This window comes from Pagrus pagrus (genome assembly GCF_965226575.1).
Source record: "Pagrus pagrus genome assembly, chromosome: 24".
Lineage (NCBI taxonomy): Eukaryota > Metazoa > Chordata > Actinopteri > Spariformes > Sparidae > Pagrus > Pagrus pagrus.
In genome coordinates, this window is record NC_140206.1 from 2,309,871 (window position 1) to 2,330,788 (window position 20,918).

A 20,918-nucleotide genomic window follows, 5' to 3' on the forward strand; every position below is an offset into this window, starting at 1 on the left:
TCACATCCAGCAGATGTTGTGTGTTGCGCTGCGGTTTTTTGTAAATGGGAGTTTTTTATACAACGTCGGAGATGCAGAGCACTTTACAAAAGTAAAGAAAAGTCATGAAAGGGAAATAAATATTTTTATGAATAGGCTTAAAATACATATATAGGTCTAGGCATATTACATTTTATAAAAGCACTTGTGTCTTGGGGGTGAGCTCAGAGGATGAGCTCAGCCACTGGCCTTCCTAAACTCTGGCTCAGGCCCAGCTGCTCCTCTGTTAGAGGTGCGGTGCTGCGCCACCAGCAGCATCTGCTTTCTTTCTGTTGGCTGAGTAAGTCTGTGTTAGTTTAAACAGGCTTAATTATTCAGCAGAACATGATATAGATGAGAAGACATGTATGTGTGTGAAAACAGCATGTTGGAGATAAAACAACTACAGTCAAACAGCCACTTAATATTCACTTTACAATGTAAAACATGATTAAATGAGGTCCCCCGTGAGATTATGCCGAGGTCTCACCTGTTTGAACAATGTTTTTATGTTTCATCTTAAGCTGCTTACACAACGTGCTCAAACTCACCGTATGAGCGCATTAATAAAAAAAAATTAAAAAAACGTGGCCCTCCTCTTCCCTGTTGCCATGGTGACTCGTCCAATCGGGGCTCCATTGACGCTGTCTTTTTATACTTGTGGCGCACGCGCTGAACTCCAGGTGAAACTAATCCGAGTTGATCAAACTCAAATCAGCTGTTCTGGAACCGAAAACTCAGAGTTTCTATCTCAGAGTAGATCAACTCAGAGTTCAAGGTTAGACTCAGAGTTTGTTGAACCTGCTTTGTGAAACGGAGCCCAGGGGGGTATTCCAGAAAGGAGGTTCAACAAACTCTGAGTCTATCCCTGAACTCCGAGCTGACTCACCCTGTGAAGTGAAACTCTGAGTTTTCAGTTCCAGAACAGCTGATCTGAGTTAGGTAAGTCGACTCTGAGTATGTTAACTCTGAGTTGAGCTCGTGCCTGACGACTAGTAAAAAGCATCATCATCAATGGAGCTCCGATACTGTGATTCACCATGGCAACAGGGGAGAAAACAGGAAGCAGACATTTTCTGGGGGGAAAAAAGTAACACGGCTGCGGCCGTAACAAAAATCACTGACAGAGTTTTAGATGCGGTCTTCTTTTCATTTTGAATGTAACATCACTTTATTTTATATTAGCCTTTGAGGAAGTGGTTGAATGTTGTTCAATGTTTTAATTTATTTTATATATATATATATATATATATATATATATATATTATTTAATTTAAATCGTCTGAAAATTAAATATAAAAACAGTCTCACGATGGCTCCTCACTTTGGTTTTATTTCACATATTAAACAAAGTAAAAGTTTATTCAGTGGATATTTTAACTTGTAGTAGCTTTTACCACCACCAGATGCTGTTTAACACACATCTGCGTCCTAACATCCTGCTGAGGAGATGAACATGAGGTGGTGCTCACCTTCACCTCCACCACGTCCGCCAGAGGCAGAGGAGCTGGTCCTGGGTCAGGTCGCTGGGTGACCAGAGGCTGAGGGCGTCACTCACCCCCAGGACCCAACATTAGAGGCAGACACACACTTACTGTCTACAGATTGAACTAGAAGTCATTTAATCTTATACTCAATGCGGCGGCAAACTAGAAACACAGACTTTGAAATTACGTTGTTGGAAAAAATACAATAGGCTCTACTGATGGTTACTTTTGTAGCTATCAGTGGGAAATACAGAAAGCCAAATGAAATGTGAGTAATTTCTCCTTTTCTGGCTGCTGGAAGGTGATTGATTAACCTGCGAAGTGATTAAAGAGGATTGTTCAGACCTGACAGCACGTCAGCGATGACGTGTAGCCTGATATTCGCTGTGGAGAATATAAATGACGGACTGATGAGAAGCGGTCTACTGTTCGGTTCAGTCCTCGTCAGGGAGTGAGAGCTCATCTAAATGAATCTAAATTCTCCTCCTGGTGTAAAACTGTGAATTATTTCTGCTTCAACATGATCGGACTGAGAAGGAAAGGACAGCCGCTGTCAGACAGCTCCGTCAGACTCAGGGTTTCTTCAGGTAAACCTGCCAGTGAGCAGGTTAGGTTCACAGAGTCAGTTGCCGCAGTAACAGACCCAGAGTTTAAGTTACCTCTCTTTCTGGAACTGAAAACTCAGAGTTTCTCTCATCTCAGGGTTAACAAACTCAGAGTTTTCACAAAACCCGCTTTCTGGAATACCCCCCTGGACTACTACTTATAATAATAATAATAATAATAATAATAATAATAATAACAATCAAAATCACCACTATATTTATCTCTTATCGGGCTGAGAAGAAAACAATCCAAGTGTGGTCTCCCTTTAAGATCCAGGTGGACCAGGGCCTGACAGGTCCAACAGCGGCACTCGTCCCCCTGAGGGACAGGGAGGTGGTCCTCTGCTGCTGGACCCTCTGACCCGCCGTCTCACAACCATCTGTCCCACCAACAACTCTGTTTGATGCATGTGAACAAATACACTGATATTACACTGAGGAGCTGCGTGTGTGTGTGTGTGTGTGTCATCATCCTGATCAATACCTGGTGGGATGAGAGGGGACAAATACCTTAATGAGGGAAATATTGATGACATCACCTGCATCGATCCTCCAGCAGCAGAAATCATGTGTCTGAACACCAACAGGAGGAACAGCTGATCAACGTCATCGATCATTTAAACCTCCTGACTCGTTTCCTTTGGGCACTTTATAACGACCAACGTATTGTTACAGTGACGTCACTGCGTCCATGGATATGTTTGTGCCCCCCCCCCCAGCTGTTTCCGGTTTAAGTTAACTTTCACTTTCACTGCTCCTCGTGTCGCAGCAGCTTCTTCTCTCCGTCTAAAGGTAATTTAACGGACATTTGAGATGTTTCACACTTTAATGACTCTGCGCATCTTGTCTCTGTTCACTTTTGTCCGCTTGTTGCGCTAAAAACAGCAGAAATCCTCGTTCAGACTGAACAAACTTCATAAAGTCACCTCAGAGGGAACCGCTCACAGCGGCTCTCCGCCATTTTGTGTGTGAAATGAGAGTAGAAGTGGAGTTAGTTGGTCAGTATGTGAGCACAGAGTGGTTGTCAGTGTGTAGCTCCACTTACTGATGACTGAAGGCAGCTTTTCCTGCCTGAATCAGCCTGTGGAGGAGGCCGAGACGAGCCGCCGCTCTCCCGCTGTCTGACGCACTGAACGCGGCTGCAGAGCAGCTGTTCGCCTGGATGCGGGAGCTGGAGGTGCTGAGGGGGCTGCAGCACCCCCTAAAACGAGGCTGTAACATGGGCCGAACTTACAAGAAGGCCCGAACCATTCAGAATTTGTCATCGACAGCGTTTCACACAGTTTATAAAGGTCCTCTTAACTCAACAACTCACAAAATGGAGCGATTTTTCAAGGGAGTCTGGGGACTTCCTGTCCCTCCTCCTCTCCCTGCTGCTGCTGACTGCAGCTGATGTGACTTATAATATGTTGGTGTTCAGGTTCTTGTTCATAATGATCAGATACATGTTATCCTGGAGGTTCACATGAGTCCAAACACAGGAATGTGGCCCACCATTTACTATGACGTCATCATACAGACTGAGCCCTCAGCACCAGCTGCATGAAGTGGAAATACGTGACTGAAGTACCTCAGGATTGTAGTTCCGTGTAGTACTCGAGTAAATGTACTTTCCTCCACTGTTACTGGTGTTTCTAGAACAGTGAGTCCAGTCGTGTCTCGCTGGTTAAACTGGTGTTCAGAGCAGACGACTCACTTCCGGTCTGATGGCTCCATGACACCATCTAGTGGACTGACAGTAGAAGTGCAGCATTCATGTGACACTGATATGAAGCAGCCAATCAGTGGAGGAGCAGCTGATGTTCTGACAGGAGACATGATGGAAAGGCTGATTTCAGTTGATGTGCAGATGAATGATTTGTGTTTCCTCTCCAGATGAAAGTGTGTGTGAGTTGAGCAGCATGAATCAGTGTGAGGACAGAGAGGAGGGAGGCCCTCCCTCTAAAACCCCTGGACCTGGACCTGGACCTGGACCTGGAGCTGGACCTGGACCTGGACCTGGAGCTGGAGCTGAGCCCAGCTGTGTGTCCTTCAAGAGTGACCGGTCAATAGGTCGTCTCATTGATTTTAAAGGACAACAACCTCCTGCTGTAAAGAGGTGAGCTGTTAATAACATTAATATGTGACTGATTCGTGCTTTAACTGTGGAGAAAGATGTTTTTTGAAACCTGATGTTTATTTTCAGCTTCGTTCTTCTTCACTTAAATTGATATTGTCACTTTAGAAAGCGGCCCAACAGAACCAGTCTTCAACTCTTCATTTCACTTTATTGAATTAGTTTGGTCCAATATTCTCTGAGGTTTATTCCTCATGTTCTCCACTATTTTATGGACACAAGCTTCTGTGTCTGAAGACTAGAAAGTGAATTAACGTCTCTGATGGTCGTCTTCTCTGTCCAACAGGAGACCAGCCTCTAGTGGACCTGAACCTGGAACTGGACCTGAACCCAGCTGTGTTTCCTTCAAGAGTGACCGGTCAATAGGTCGTCTCATTGACTTTAAAGGACAACAACCTCCTGCTGTAAAGAGGTGAGCTGTTAATAACATGAAAATATGACTGGTTCATGTTTTATGTTGTTTATTCAGCGAAATTTGTTTAAACTTGTTTTTTTCAGCATCGTTCTGCTTTACGTACATTTATATTGTCACATGTGAAGCGGCCCAGTATTGTTTATTGTTTATTAGATGGATCCCCATTAGCTGCCGCCTTGGCGACCACTAATCTTCCTGGGGTCCATAGGGTGCATAGTACAGTGTAACATCAATGATGTACCCAGACATCAATACATACAGTCATACCTTCCAATCATAACTGCACTTCACATATAATAAACACTTATAATAAAAACAACAATAACAACAACAATACACATGTACATACGCACACACATCAATTTATACATGCATACTACCACAATATATCAAAAACATCATAATTAATATATATCATATATTAATGAATTGTTAATAATTGTTTTGTGAGTGAGATATATGAGGAGGTAAAGAGTTCCAGGACATTATTGAACGATAGATCACAGAGTGTTTGAGTAGATTAGTTCTCGGAGTTGGAAGTATCAGGTAACCAGATTTCTGGTGTAATGGTTATGTCTGTCTCTAGTCTTCATTAATTGGTTAAGAAAATATGCAGGTGTCTGATTAAATATGATGTTTCTAAAAAAGACCAGAATGTCGTAGCTGAGTTTAACTTCAACTGTGAACCAGGAAAGTCAGAAGTGCATATCAGCTATATTTGTACGTGTTGAGCAGTGAAGTGCCAGTCTGGCAGCTCTGTTTTGAACCAGTTGCAATTTATGTATTTCTTTCTTAGCTGCTGCAGACCATATAACAGAACAGTATTGCAGATGACAGAAAACCAAGGACTGTATTACCTGACTAATCATAGAGGATGACAAATAATGAGAGCATTTTCTTTAAGCGATGCTAGGCCTCTTCCCATTTTGGACACAGTACTATCAATGTGATCAGACCATGACAACTGTTCGTCCAGCATGACATCAAGTAGCTTAGTTTTCTTGACCTGCTCTATTGCCGTACCTGATATTGATAGATGTAGCTGTGGGTCACCAATAAGCATACTTCTCGAGCCAAAAAGAATACATTTTGTTTTAGAGATGTTTAGGACCAGTTTGTTATTTTTCACCCAGCTAGATACTCTCTCTAGATCCTGATTCTCCATGGTTTCTAGTTCATTTATGGTTGAAGCAGTGCTGTACAGAGTTGTATCATTCGCGTACATAACCACAGTGGAATTTTGTATTGCAAGCGGTAGATCGTTTGTGTAAATAGAGTAGAGTAAAGGGCCAAGGCAGCTCCCTTGTGGAACTCCACAGCTAATCTTCTTAGAGTCTGAAAGGCTACCATTAAAAAAGACTCTCTGTGATCTCTCAGATAGATAACTGATCATCCAAGAGAGTGCTGTATGGCTAAATCCATATCTGAATCCGGGTCCTCCTCATTGCACACAGTTGACCAGTTAGTGTTCTTTACGTCCTCCACAAAATGCTCCTTCTGAAAGTGCTTATATGCTCTTTTATATATAATCCTACCAGCTGTTTTGGGAACCTTTGTTTTCCTTTTTAGTGCAATTAAATTGTGATCGCTAAAACCAAGCACAACTGACACTGCTTTAGAGCACTGTTCAGGACTATTAGTAAAAAAGAGATCTATACATTTAGATGATGATCGTCCATTTTTATGTATTTTTGTTGATTCTAGTTGCTAGTGTAATAGTTTTAGTTAGATTACAAGCACTAGCTACAGCAAGAAGCTCTTCTTAAGAGGGCACTGAGATGACCAATCCACATTTAAATCACCAACAAAGTATAATTCACGGTTTTCATCACAAGCTTTATCCAGAGTTCTACAGATACTGTCAAAATATTTCATATCCGCACTCGGCGGTCTGTAACAGCATCCTATAACTAATGGTTTGGTTTGTGGCAGATGAACCTGAACCCACAGTGCCTCCATGTCATGCAACATTAAACAGGACATTTTACAGGAATGTGATTCTGGATATAAAAAGCTACGCCTCCTCCAAATGGATTTTGGTCTTTTCGATATAATGTATATCCATCAATAGCTAATTCTGTATCGTGAGGGGAATAGCGCTAGCATTTCATAACAAAATATTGATGAAATTAACTAGTTTCGTGGCAGATAATGCGTTATAGAGGCTGTGTGTCGCTGCCCCGTCTCTCCCATTATATGGATATATCGCCGCTACACTGGATCTAATTTCATCCGAACGACGCCGAATGACACCAAAGTTATCTGGGTGAGTAAATGACCATATATTTTGCCAGAAATAAGGTCCAGGTTGTAAAAAACAGTAGTTATCCTTTAAGCTGCAAATGTTTAAATGACCGATCAATAAGCCTTTTCCTTGGATACGTATCTTAGAGTCCATAAACAGTTAAAATAAAATCATAAAAACAAATAGTTCTCATACCTGAGAGAACAGAGCCATCTACTCAGCACATTTACTTCTATTTTTCCCAGTCACCGATTTTGGAGTAGAACCAGTCTTCATCTCCTGATGCCAGTTTAACATTTGTCTGATGACTGGTTGAATGTAACTTGGTGATTTTATTCAGGCTAACAGATGCTAGCTGCTAACAAAGAGCTGCTGCTGCTGTGGGCTCGTATTGTACGCAGGCAACACAAGTTCAATGTCCAAACAAAGTTCCTCTTCCTGTTGCAAATCCTGCAGCCTCTCCTGCTCTGGTAAGAAACTACAGGCCCACCCAGGTGCATCATGGTCCTGCACCTACCCTGCTACCTACTGTATATAACCCAGGGTGCCCACAGTGTAGTCTTACTTTGTCGTACATGACCGGGACTTTCCTGTCTGTGGACACTTTCCTGTTGGGTATGTGATACCTCGGCTCCAAGACTTCGAGTAGGTATAGGAACCCCTCGTTCTCAGTTACACTGTAGGGCTGGATGTCTTTGCAAATTAAAGAATGAGATGGCGTCTGTTATTTTGGTCGAACGAACCGAATTGCTAGCCAGTGGGGCTTGAAACAAAGTTGGGATACGGCTACTTTGCTCACCAGTCATTGTGTTAGCAGCAGCTGCTCCGCTGGTGCTGACCGCTGGAGCCGAGGGGACCTCTCTGTCACATTAACGCCATGTCGCCGCTTCAGGTGAGAGCTTAGATTGGTTGTGCTCCCTGTGTGTTTAATCGCGGCACGGCACATTTTACAGATGGCATTAGTTTTCTCAAGCTGACCATCTCTTTTATAAAAGCCAAAGTGTCCCCAAACACCAGACTTGTAAGTGACCGGCGAGTGTATCTCTTCTTCATCCGTGCTTACTTTCTCTCTGACCGCCTCTGATTTCAAGCCTGCTGTTCATCCGGATTTTTAACCGATGCACACTTTTGTCATCAATGCAACCGCATCTTAAATGTTCATACCGATGTACCGATACGAATCGGTGAATCTTACCATCCCTAGTGTACACCTGTGTCTCATGAGTTCATCACAGCAGTACGACGGTGCACACAGTGAACAATTACTTTTAACCTCTTCGTCATGTTTGACTTCATATCGTGTTTGTTTGTGAAACGTGCAGTAAAACAGTTTGTCGTTGATCTGAGCTCAGTCTCAGTCTCTGACAGTTTGTGTTAGCAGCCGACTCCTCCTGTCTTTTCTTAAAGTGTCCTCAACTGTTAAATCAGCTGCTGTAGTTGATGAGAAGTTCAGACTTTGCTTTCAAACACCTGTTTGCAGCGAGCGCCCATGTTTTTCCAGTGTTTTCCCCTCACTGTTCGTTGGTGCATCCGTTTTGCTCCTGCATGTCTCACCTGTTCTCCTCGTGTCTCCCTGGTTTGTTTAGTTTTACACTTGTGCATTTCTGTTTTGTTTTGACTGCTTTGCCTTTGGATATTTCTCTGCCTGCCTTTGTTCGCTTGCCTTCCTGATACTGTGTCATCCACCCCTGCTGATGCCCAGGCAGACCTCCACTGGTTTCTGGCGCCCTCCTGACCTGCTTTGCCTTTTGCCTCAGCTTCCTTGTTGCCCCCTGGACCTGCTTTGCTCTCCAGACATGGTTTGCCCTTCAGCTCTGCCTCCTGGTCGCTCAATGCCCACCCCCGGTGCCTTTCACCCAAAAATCCCCACTTGGCAGTTTTTGTCTTCTAGTTTCTCCTCACGGGGTGTTGGGGTTTCTATCTATTTGTTTTCTCCAGTGAATGCAGTCGATTCTGTAGGTTCCAGTGTGGCCGTTGTGTCGATAATCACCCAAAAGCAACGCACGAAAAAGTCAATAAGTAACTTTCGGGTCACACAAATCAGACAAATTAAATATCAAACTCAAGTTTGGCCTGAGGCCCTTTTTTATTTCATGTCCTGTTTTTGATCTGAGAATGAAATCAAAGGTACGAAAAACAAACCGGAATTTGTTTTTTTGGTATGAGATTCATAAACAAATAAATAAATAATGAATCATTTCTTCATTCTCCAATGTTGGAATCTCAACTGAACACAAGTTTATTGAGACTCTTCACCACTTTGCACTGGACAGTTAGCATCCAACTAGCTTGTGTTAGCTGTGTGTTGCTGTCCACAGTATTTTAGGGGTCAAGAGCTGGAGGGACTAAACCAGACAAGCTGCTGAACCAACCCAGTAAACTGACTGACTGTTGGTTCACAGTGGGATCAGCAGCACGACCAACACTTTGATGTCAGGGGAAACCATCTGATTCAATGATGTCATCAACACTTTAACTCAAAGGACCTTCAGCTTGTGTTTGTCTCTGAGTGGACAGACATAATGTGGCTGATTCTTCATGATTCCTCCACAGAGTCGACCAGGAGAGCTCAGAGGTTCCCAGAGGTCCGTCTGCCCAGCAGCATCGAACACACCTGGACTCCATATTTATGGTCTGTACATGAACAACAACTACTTTTACATCCAGTCTGTTCACAATAATCTCCATGCTGCACTTTACAGACCAGTGGTGAATCTGTCCAACATGGATCTGATGTTTGGCTCCATGATGTTAAATGTTCTCATTCACATAATATTCTGTTCCAGCGGCTGGAGGAGAACATTGTCACTTTTGTGAAGAACGAGCTGAAGAAGGTCCAGAAGGTTCTGAGTTCAGATTACCCAGAATGCTTAGAGGGTCAGAGGGAGGATGAGGAGGTGCTGGATGGTGAGGATGAAGAGCAGAGGAGGAGAAGCAGAGAGGCATTTCTGAAGATCACACTTCACTTCCTGAGGAGAATGAAGCAGGAGGAGCTGGCTGACTGTCTGCAGAGCAGTAAGAGGATTTCTCTAAAGATTTAACTTGATGGATCAATGAGACGTTTACTGAAGTCTGATGATGATGATGATGATGATGGAAAATCTGTTTATATATGCAATCTTTAGGGGAAGGAAATTGTCATATTTTCTTTAAAAATAACTTAATGATCTTGTTTGTTGTGTATTTATTCAGGAAGTCATTCTGGAGTTTGTCAGCGTAAACTCAAATCTAACCTTCAGAAGAAGTTCCAGTGTGTGTTTGAGGGGATCGCTAAAGCAGGAAACCCAACCCTTCTGAATCAGATCTACACAGAGCTCTACATCACAGAGGGAGGGACTGCAGAGGTCAATGATGAACATGAGGTCAGACAGATTGAAACAGCATCCAGGAAACCAGACAGACCAGAAACAACAGTCAGACAAGAAGACGTCTTTAAAGCCTCACCTGGAAGAGATGAACCAATCAGAACAGTGATGACAAAGGGAGTGGCTGGCATCGGGAAAACAGTCTTAACACAGAAGTTCACTCTGGACTGGGCTGAAGACAAAGCCAACCAGGACATACAGTTCACATTTCCATTCACCTTCAGAGAGCTGAATGTGCTGAAAGAGAAAAAGTTCAGCTTGGTGGAGCTTGTTCATCACTTCTTCACTGAAACCAAAGAAATCTGCAGCTTTGAAGAGTTCCAGGTTGTGTTCATCTTTGACGGTCTGGATGAGTGTCGACTTCCTCTGGACTTCCACAACACTGAGATCCTGACTGATGTTACAGAGTCCACCTCAGTGGATGTGCTGCTGACAAACCTCATCAGGGGGAAACTGCTTCCCTCTGCTCGCCTCTGGATAACCACACGACCTGCAGCAGCCAATCAGATCCCTCCTGAGTGTGTTGACATGGTGACAGAGGTCAGAGGGTTCACTGACCCACAGAAGGAGGAGTACTTCAAGAAGAGATTCAGAGATGAGGAGCAGGCCAGCAGAATCATCTCCCACATCAAGACATCACGAAGCCTCCATATCATGTGCCACATCCCAGTCTTCTGCTGGATCACTGCTACAGTTCTGGAGGATGTGTTGAAGACCAGAGAGAGAGGAGAGCTGCCCAAGACCCTGACTGAGATGTACATCCACTTCCTGGTGGTTCAGGCCAAAGTGAAGAACGTCAAGTATGATGGAGGAGTTGAGACAGATCCACACTGGACTCCAGAGAGCAGGAAGATGATTGAGTCTCTGGGAAAACTGGCTTTTGATCAGCTGCAGAGCGGCAACCTGATCTTCTATGAATCAGACCTGACAGAGTGTGGCATCGATATCAGAGCAGCCTCAGTGTACTCAGGAGTGTTCACACAGATCTTTAAAGAGGAGAGAGGACTGTACCAGGACAAGGTGTTCTGCTTCGTCCATCTGAGTGTTCAGGAGTTTCTGGCTGCTCTTCATGTCCATCTGACGTTCATCAACTCTGGAGTCAATCTGATGTCAGTAGAAGAGCAATCAGCATCCTGGTTGTCTAAAGTGGTCAGAGGCAAATCAACACGTCTCTACCAGAGTGCTGTGGACGAGGCCTTACAGAGTCAAAATGGACACCTGGACTTGTTCCTCCGCTTCCTCCTGGGTCTTTCACTTCAGACCAATCAGAATCTCCTCCGAGGTCTGCAGACACAGACAGGAAGTAGCTCACAGGCCAATCAGAAAACAGTCCAGTACATGAAGAAGAAGATCAGTGAGAATCTGTCTCCAGAGAGAAGCATCAATCTGTTCCACTGTCTGAATGAACTGAACGATCGTTCTCTAGTGGAGGAGATCCAACAGTCCCTGACATCAGGAAGTCTCTCCACAGATAAACTGTCTCCTGCTCAGTGGTCAGCTCTGGTCTTCATCTTACTGTCATCAGAAGAAGATCTGGATGTGTTTGACCTGAAGAAATTCTCTGCTTCAGAGGAGGCTCTTCTGAGGCTGCTGCCAGTGGTCAAAGCCTCCAACAAAGCTCTGTAAGTGTGGAGAAGTTTCTTCAGAATGCAGTAAATGTGCTGTTATTGACCCAAATAGAAATAATTTTTTTGTTCTGCTCATTATTCTTTATCCAGACTGAGTGGCTGTAACCTCTCAGAGAGAAGCTGTGAAGCTCTGTCCTCAGTTCTCAGCTCCCAGTCCTCTAGTCTGAGAGAGCTGGACCTGAGTAACAACGACCTGCAGGATTCAGGAGTGGAGCAGCTGTCTGTTGGACTGAAGAGTCCACACTGCAATCTGGAAAGTTTGAGGTCAGATCATGTTACTGTTTGTTGTGAAATCATTTATATATTTCTGGTAGATTGTTTTGCTATCAAACTTGTTTTCTTTCAATGTACCTTTCATTAATTCAGCTCCTGCACAACAAGAACAATGAGGATGGAGAACCTCATGTATGTTTGATATCATATGACTTTGATCCCTGGATGTCTGTTTATTCTCAATTCTATCTTCATTCATTGTCACGCTGACAACATACTTTGAACTGAACAGCACTGGAACAAGAGATTATATATACCAGTCATTCCCAGAGAGGATTTTATTGGAGTTGCCAAATATATTTGCAGACTTTCGTTCATAGTCTTTAATTTAAGATCTCTATCTGCAGTACACCTTTGAGCCACATGGGGGAGCTTGTTGGTATCCAGTGCTTGATTTGTAAATCAGGAGGTCTCGAGCACAGAGACGGTCCTACTCTGGTGGGTCCATCCTGTGGACTGCTACAATGGTGGGGAGAAATGGACTTTAGGCCCAATGTTTTATTCACAACCACAAAAAGCAGCAGGTCAAGAAACCCTATGAAGTGACATGTTCCATCTGTCTGTCTATCAGTCCATCTCTGCTCCATCTCAGTGAGATGGACAGCGTCACACTGAGACACACATCCTGATTGAGTTCATCATTTCACTGACTCACAGCTAAAACACCCACTTGCTTGTAGGACTTACAGTGATCATGTGACAAAACATTTAGACATATTTAGATTCATCTCTTTGAAATGGCTGGTGTATTGAAGACAATATAAGTGGACGTGGATAAATAGTTTGGAATGGTATTTTATGCACAGATCTGCTCTTTTCAAGTTTATTAGGCCTATTGTGAATTGGGTCGCATTGTTATCATTTTTAAAAAGTGGGACCCCCTGGGGTCCTCCTGTAGCTCAGTTGGTGGAGCATGCGTCCCATGTACAGAGGCTTTGTCTTCACTGCAGCAGCCCAGGTTTCAAGTTTGACCTCTGGTCCTTTGCTGCGTGTCATCCCCCCTCTCTCATCTCCATTTCCTGTCATATCTGTGAGCTGTCAAATCAAATCAAATCAAATTTTATTTGTATAGCCCAAATTCACAAATCACAGTTTGCCTCAGAGGGCTTTACAATCTGTACAGAGACGACAGCCTCTGTCCTTCGACCCTCGATTCGAGTGAGGAAAAACTTGCCCCCCAAAAAAAAGCCCTTTTAACAGGGAAAAAAAATGCGGAAGAAACCTCAGGGAGAGCCACAGAGGAGGGATCCCTCTCCCAGGACGGACAGACGTGCAATAGATGTCGCATGTACAGAGCAGATCAACGAGATCACAATGTATACAATTATAATGGATGGTTGACAGGAATGAAAGCACATAAAGAGGCATCACAGCAACAACAATGAAATGCACATGGAAATGTGATTACTAGTGATAACAGTAGTAGAGATACGACTAATATTAGCGACAGTAGTGGTGGGTGTCGGGCAGGGTCATGGCAGTAGGCGCATCCACGATCAGGCACGACCTGGGCGCGGCCAGGATCCATGGGAGCCTGTAGGACTAGAAAGCACAAGGACTCCGGGGAAGAAGTGAAGTCAGTGACATGCAGAGATGGGGCATGTATACAGGCATAATGTATACAGATGGAGAGGAGAGGGGAGGGGAGGAGAGAGAAGCTCAGTGTGTCATTGTCCCCCGGACTAGGCCTATAGCAGCATAACTAACTTAACTATAAGCTCTATCGAAGAGGAAGGTCTTAAGTCTACTCTTAAAGGTAGAGAGGGTGTCCGCCTCCCGGACCAAAACAGGAAGATGGTTCCACAGAAGAGGAGCTTGATAGCTGAAGGCTCTGGCTCCCATTCTACTTTTGGAGACTTTAGGAACTACAAGTAATCCTACGTTCTGGGAGCGTAATGCTCTAGTTGGGTGATAGGGTAATATGAGCTCCTGGAGATATGATGGTGCCTGACCATTAACAGCTTTGTAAGTGAGGAGAAGGATTTTAAACTCTATTCTTGATTTTACAGGGAGCCAGTGCAGAGAGGCCAGTACAGGAGTAATATGATCTCTTTTCTTAGTTCCTGTCAGTACACGTGCTGCAGCATTCTGGACCAGCTGGAGACTCTTTAGAGACTTGTGAGGGCAGCCTGATAATAGAGAATTACAATAGTCCAGCCTGGAAGTAACAAATGCATGGATTAGCTTTTCTGCGTCTTTTTGAGACAGGATGGGCCTGATTTTTGCAATGTTACGTAGATGAAAAAATGTCCTATATAAATAATCCTCCTAATATGAAGCTATGAAAAGGCCAATAAATACTTTTTTTTTTTATGCGTCACCGGAATAAAAGTTTTGGAAAACCTGATACTGTATCACCAAAACTCAACATTTACCATGTTTTCTGTCTTCTTTTTTTTCTCTCCAGGCTGAGTGGCTGTAACCTCTCAGAGAGAAGCTGTGAAGCTCTGTCCTCAGTTCTCAGCTCCCAGTCCTCTAGTCTGAGAGAGCTGGACCTGAGTAACAACAACCTGCAGGATTCAGGAGTGGAGGAGCTGTTGGCTGGACTGGAGAGTTCACACTGCAATTTGGAAAGTTTGAGGTCAGATCATGTAACTGTTTATTGTAAAATCATTTATGTATTTCTGGTAGATTTCTTTTGCTATCAAACTTTTTCTTCTTTTAATGTACCTTTCATTAATTCAGCTCCTGCACAACATGAACAATGAGGAGGGAGAACCTCATTTATGTTTGACATCATATGACTTTGATACCTGGATGTCTGCTCATTCTCAATTCAATCTTCATTTATTGCCACATTGACAACATACTTAGAACTGAACAGCACTGGAGCAAGAGATTATATATACCAGTCATTCCCAGAGAGGATGTTATTTGGGTTGCCAAATATATTTGTAGACTTTTGTTCATAGTCTTTAATTTAAGATTCATATCTGCAGTACACCTTTGAGCCACATGGGGGAGCTTGTTGGTATCCAGTGCTTGATTTGTAAATCAGGAGGTCTCGAGCACAGAGACGGTCCTACTCTGGTGGGTCCATCCTGTGGACTGCTACAATGGTGGGGAGAAATGGACTTTAGGCCCAATGTTTTATTTACAACCACCGGAAGAAAAGTTTGAGAAACCCTGATACTGCATCAGCAAAACTCAACATTTACCATGTTTTCTGTCTTCTTTTTTTTCTCCCCAGACTGAGTGGCTGTAACCTCTCAGAGAGAAGCTGTGAAGCTCTGTCCTCAGTTCTCAGCTCCCAGTCCTCTAGTCTGAGAGAGCTGGACCTGAGTAACAACAACCTGCAGGATTCAGGAGTGAAGCTCCTTTCTGCTGAACTGAAGAGTTCACACTGCAATTTGGAAAGTTTGAGGTCAGATCATGTTACCGTTTGTTGTGAAATCATTTATATATTTCTGGTAGATTTCTTTTGCTATCAAACTTGTTTTCTTTCAATGTACCTTTCATTAAGTCATCTCCTGCGCAGCACGAACAATGAGGATGGAGAACCTCATGTATGTTTGACATCATATGACTTTGATACCTGGATGTCTGTTTATTCTCAATTCAATCTTCATTTATTGCCACGTTGACAACATGCTTAGAACTGAACAGCACTGGAGCAAGAGATTACTTTTATTTACAACCACTGGAAGAAAAGTTTGAGAAAACCTGATACTGCATCACCAAAACTCAACATTTACCATGTTTTCTGTCTTCTTTTTTTTCTCTCCAGGCTGAGTGGCTGTAACCTCTCAGAGAGAAGCTGTGAAGCTCTGTCCTCAGTTCTCAGCTCCCAGTCCTCTAGTCTGAGAGAGCTGGACCTGAGAAACAACAACCTGCAGGATTCAGGACTGAAGCTACTTTCTGCTGAACTGAAGAGTTCACACTGTGTCCTTGAAACTCTCAGGTCAGGATTCATTATTTTATTTCATTATTTCATGTAACATTACAATTGGAGCAGATCTTAATCATACTCTTAATATTATTCAATTTATTTAAGAGACTCAACATTTCCAAACAAAATAGATAAAAATAGTAAAATATACAACAAGATAAATAGACACAAGATTCAAGTATGTAGGTAATATGTACACAAGTGAGTATGTGTGTGAGGGGTGGTAGTGGAGGGTAATTGCACTGGTGTGAAGTCTTTAGAGAGTGAGGGGTGAAGGGGGGGTTGTGCATTTCACTGCCTGTGGGAAGAAACAGTTCTTCAGTCTGTTTGTTCTAGATCTGATGGATCTATATCTCTTCCCAGAGGGCAGGGGGGAGAACAGGTAATGTCCAGGGTGAGTGGGGTCCTTAACAATACAGCTGGCCTTCTTTTGGAGTCGGCCAGTGTAAATGTCTCTGAGAGGGGGTAGTGTCGTCCCGATGACACGCTCCGCTGCCCTCACCACCCGCTGCAGGTCCTTCCTGTCCTGTGTTGTGCAGCTGGAGAACCACAACGTGCAGCAGTAGGTCAGGAGGCTTTCTATCGCTGACCGATAGAAGTTGGTCAGCAGGTGGTGAGGGAGGTGAGCGTGCTTTAGCTTCCTGTAGGTGTAAAAGTTACTAAGGTGGAATGGGGGGACAGTTTCATTCCACCTCTGATCCTCCAACAGAGGTAGTTACACAGCCAAAACACAGGCGAGACGACCTGCGTGGACAGGAGTGTGATGTTCTGATAGTGTTCACAGTCTGACAACTTAACAGATCCTTCACTCATCAAAGTAACGATACAAACCCAATGACACCACTAATCTATTTATATATATATAAAATGTGGGTCTGTGAGTCTATTCTGCACTTTGGTCCCGATTTACTAATCTCAACAACCATTGGATGGATTGTCATGAGGTTTGGTTCAGACATTCATGCTCCCCTCAGGATGAACTGTAATTACTTTGGTGATCCTCCATCATCAGGTCATCATTTTAAACTGTACAATATTTTTGTTCATGACCAAGTATTTGCAAAACTAATGGCATTTCCATCATCTTCAGTTATACTCTGTGTTCAGTGCTGATTAGTAAATTAGTGAAAACTAAGATGATGAATATAATAAACGTTAAACCCTTAAACACAGATGTGCACTGAATCATCAGGACCCTCAGCTGATCTGTGATGTGTGTTGTTTTGTGTGTCTGCAGGCTGTCAGGCTGTCTGATCACAGAGGAAGGCTGTACTTCTCTGGCCTCAGCTCTGGACTCCAACCCCTCCCATCTGAGAGAGCTGGACCTGAGCTACAATCATCCAGGAGACTCAGGAGTGAAGCTGCTGTCTGCTCGACTGGAGGATCCAGGCTGGAGACTGGACACTCTCAGGTATGAAGAGTCCTGCTGCAGCCACAGACAGTCAGTGTGAGACTCTGTATCTCCACTGTAGATGGTTCAGTGTCGGGAGGTCTGCTTCGTTTACTCCACCTCCAGTTGTTCAGTTCAGTTCAGGAGAAAAGGCAGCATGGCACAAAGCCAAGAGTTACAAGTGAAGAGAGGAAGATGAGAAGAAGAGATGAAGATCAGCGACCAGGAGAGTCTTGGCACAAACACTAAAGTTACACCTCTTTTTTCAGACTAGTTTAGTGCCTGTTCAAAATGTGCCTGTTTGATTTGTTGGCCTCTGGTTTTGCTGCTTGATGAACCGTCATCCAAACTACTTCACACTCCACACTGATTGCAGAGGGTTATCAAACATTAACATTAAATCTAATTTCCACCACGTCACTGCTGTGTTATGATATTAATAATAACAATAGACCCTCTGTGTCAGATGTCTGGTCAGAAAATACTGAACCTCAAATTCAAAAGATTTCTGTGACACATAAATGAATTTAATCACTGAATGTCATAGAAACTCTTTCCCTGAACTGGAGAATCAGTGTTTCTGCCAAAGTGCTTGACTTTGAACTTAAAATGGTTCTGACATGGATCTTTATCAACACTGGAGTAACTGCATCCTAGATCATCACTGACAGTGTATCTGTGCCTCAGTGTGAAACATTTACAGACTGTAACAACTGTCTGTGGCGTCAGTTTAAAGTGAACAGAAGATATAAAACAGTCCAATAACAACGTTAGATGACACGAGGTGGAACATTCCCGTCACATCACCATAACAGCAGCAGTGCATAGATGAATTTAAGATGGGTCAGTGGTGCCGTCTTGGCTCCTGTCATGAGGAAACTGCTGCTCCAGCTGAGTTTGGGCTGTTTTGGGTAGTTCTCATTATAACAGCCTGCAGGGGCAGGAAAGCTTCGGTGTTTTGCACCGTCAGCAAAATCAAATGACAAAAGAAAAGAAAACATTCAGTGATCAATCATCTGCTCCATTGATTAACATGATATGTGACCTGTGCAGAGCTGCAGCTCTCTACAGTAGCTGGTGGACCTCTGGTTTAATGCTGTTGTAATGTACTTCAGCCCGGCTCGTAGCTGCTGACTCAGCTTCACTTTCAGCTGTTCTGGAGTCGTGTTCAGGTTCTGCTGGTGGAAATCCAATGTTTCCTGATTTAGCTGCTTCAAAATAAAAGCTTTCAAATAACTAACAGGGGGTGGGGGGGACAAATAAAAAACCAAGATCTGAAAAAGAACATGATGGATCACCATGCTTCTACAGTTTGATCCTTTTTTAATGTCAGTGTGACGGTCCTGGTCCTGTCGTTTTTATGTATTCAGTCCATTTCTCCCACTTCCGGCAGCATTGATCCTCTTGAGTCCTTATTTTATAAGTCAGTTGTTCCATAATATGTATTTCGTCCATAACTTCCATCCAGTCTTCCTGTGACGGGGTCTGTCTTGTACCATTTTCTTGTAATTGCCTTTTTACAGGCTACTAACATAATTTTCAATATGTATCTATCATCTTTCAACACAACGTTTCCCGTAATGACGCCAAGATATAATAATGTACAAGACTTGGATACACCATAACCCAAAACTCTGCCCATAACTAAATGAACATCTTCCCAGAATTTTGCGATCTTAGGCCAGAACACATGTGAATGGTTTACATTTACATCTCCACAGCTTCTCCAACACGGCTGATTTTTCTAAATTCTTCCATTTGGCTACATAATCTTTGTCACACCAACAGATTACATGTCTAACTTGTGCAGCATGAAAATATCCCTGAAGGTTTGGCTGTGCCAAACCCCCCTTATCCTTTCCAATCTGTAGTGTTTCAGATTGATTCTCGGTCTGTGACCATTCCATATAAACCTGGAAATGGTTTTGTCCCACAGTCTGAATTGTTTTTCGGGTATCTCAATGGGTAGTGACTGAAACAGGTAAAGAAGTCGGGGTAGAACGCTCATTTTTATGGTCTCTATTCGTGAACCGATGTCTGATGGAAGGATAGCCCACCTGTCCAAGTTGCTCTTAACTTCCTTCTCCAGTTTGACGTACAGTAGGTACTACTTCGTTGTGGCAGAGTTCACGCGTGATTGGAGGATCAATTGTGTTTTCATGAGAAGCGGCAATGTGCCCAAACAACCACCAGGTGGCATCTGTGAGCAGGAGGACGACAACATGCAGCAGCAGTGACCATGGACGGGAATGGACCGAGTTGCCTGATTTATGTTTCTGTTCGTTGTTGCTTAAATACAAGAATGTAGCTAATAATACCTCACCCACTCCACACCTCATTCCAACTCCTTCCTTCAGCCTGTCGCTACAGGGTCCCTCTAGCAAGGACAAACTTAGTGAGTTGTTGATGATGTTGATTTTTTTCACTATGAAGCCTTTTAAATTACGCACAGCCTACATAAGTTTCAACGTCCATACAAGCATTTAGGAAATGATTCTTATCAGTTCCATAATTCAGCGAGAATTTTTACTCAACGAAAAAATGTATAAAGATCAGTTTTTAGGTTGAAGACACGACAGCAGCACGTATGTCCAGACGCTGATGTGTGTCAGCTGGGGCAGCGGGTCGGTGATAAATAAGACACATGAAAACCTTGCGGCTGACGTATAGCTCCCCTGGTAGAGCGGCTCCCTCAGTAAGCAGCATCACCCGCTGATACGAGTTCGAATCTCAGTTTAGGCTGTAACTTTAGTTAATGTGTTTTCTTTTCTCATCATCATTATGATCACGTTTGGCTCCAAGTTTGCGCAAATAAATGAGCATTAATTCTCCGCCGGCCGCGGCACCAGCTTTCCTGCTTGTGTACATAAAATACATTAAATTCTGACACCACAACTGCAGCATACCGAATATCAATAGATGATAACCAGAAAAAAAACGTTCTATTGATCTGATTCACCGGCTTCATGGACGTCGGAACTATTTTCTGAGAGGGGGAGGGGGGCGGGGGAAGCACGCACTTTTATCAATGATTAAGGATTTGATTTGAAGTTATTTTATAATGGCGTGCAGTTATAAGAGAACTAGATGGATGAACACGGCATCTTTATTTTTAAGAAAATGAAACTTTGATCACTAAATCAAGCCATTTAAGGAACATAACAGCATTATTTGTACCCTTGAATGAAAAAAAGAAAAGTCTGCGCTCCTGACTCGGGGCTTTCATGCATATCCAAAAGTGGACCTTCTCTCAGTCTACCCACTGATGAAGGTTTTAAGCCGGGTGGAGACATCGCTTTCACCCATAAGGTCACTGTGAACGTTCATAACGGTCAAATGTGTTAGTCTCTCCTGCGTCATGGTGCGCAGCAGGTTTTCAGCCTGCGCAAGGCTGAGAAAGAGCGCTCGGATGCCGCGACAGATATTGGCAGGGCCAGACAGCTTAATGAGCTTCTCCACCTCTCTCGTGGAAAGGGGGTCAGCTCCG

General features: G+C 43.5%; 1 protein-coding gene across 1 annotated transcript in view; it reads left to right on the forward strand.

Moving 5' to 3' along the window:
• The first annotated feature begins 9,462 nt into the window (after positions 1 to 9,462).
• The window catches only part of LOC311252955 (uncharacterized protein), a 290,895-nt gene continuing 279,439 nt past the window's right edge, over positions 9,463 to 20,918 (forward strand). The window contains exons 1-8 of the mRNA XM_084346619.1: positions 9,463 to 9,518; positions 9,673 to 9,901; positions 10,079 to 11,873; positions 11,970 to 12,143; positions 14,560 to 14,733; positions 15,343 to 15,516; positions 15,880 to 16,053; positions 17,279 to 17,452. Coding sequence (XP_084202745.1) covers positions 9,516 to 9,518; positions 9,673 to 9,901; positions 10,079 to 11,873; positions 11,970 to 12,143; positions 14,560 to 14,733; positions 15,343 to 15,516; positions 15,880 to 16,053; positions 17,279 to 17,452 — 2,897 coding nt within the window. The 5' untranslated portion in view covers positions 9,463 to 9,515. The remainder of the gene's footprint in view (positions 9,519 to 9,672; positions 9,902 to 10,078; positions 11,874 to 11,969; positions 12,144 to 14,559; positions 14,734 to 15,342; positions 15,517 to 15,879; positions 16,054 to 17,278; positions 17,453 to 20,918) is intronic.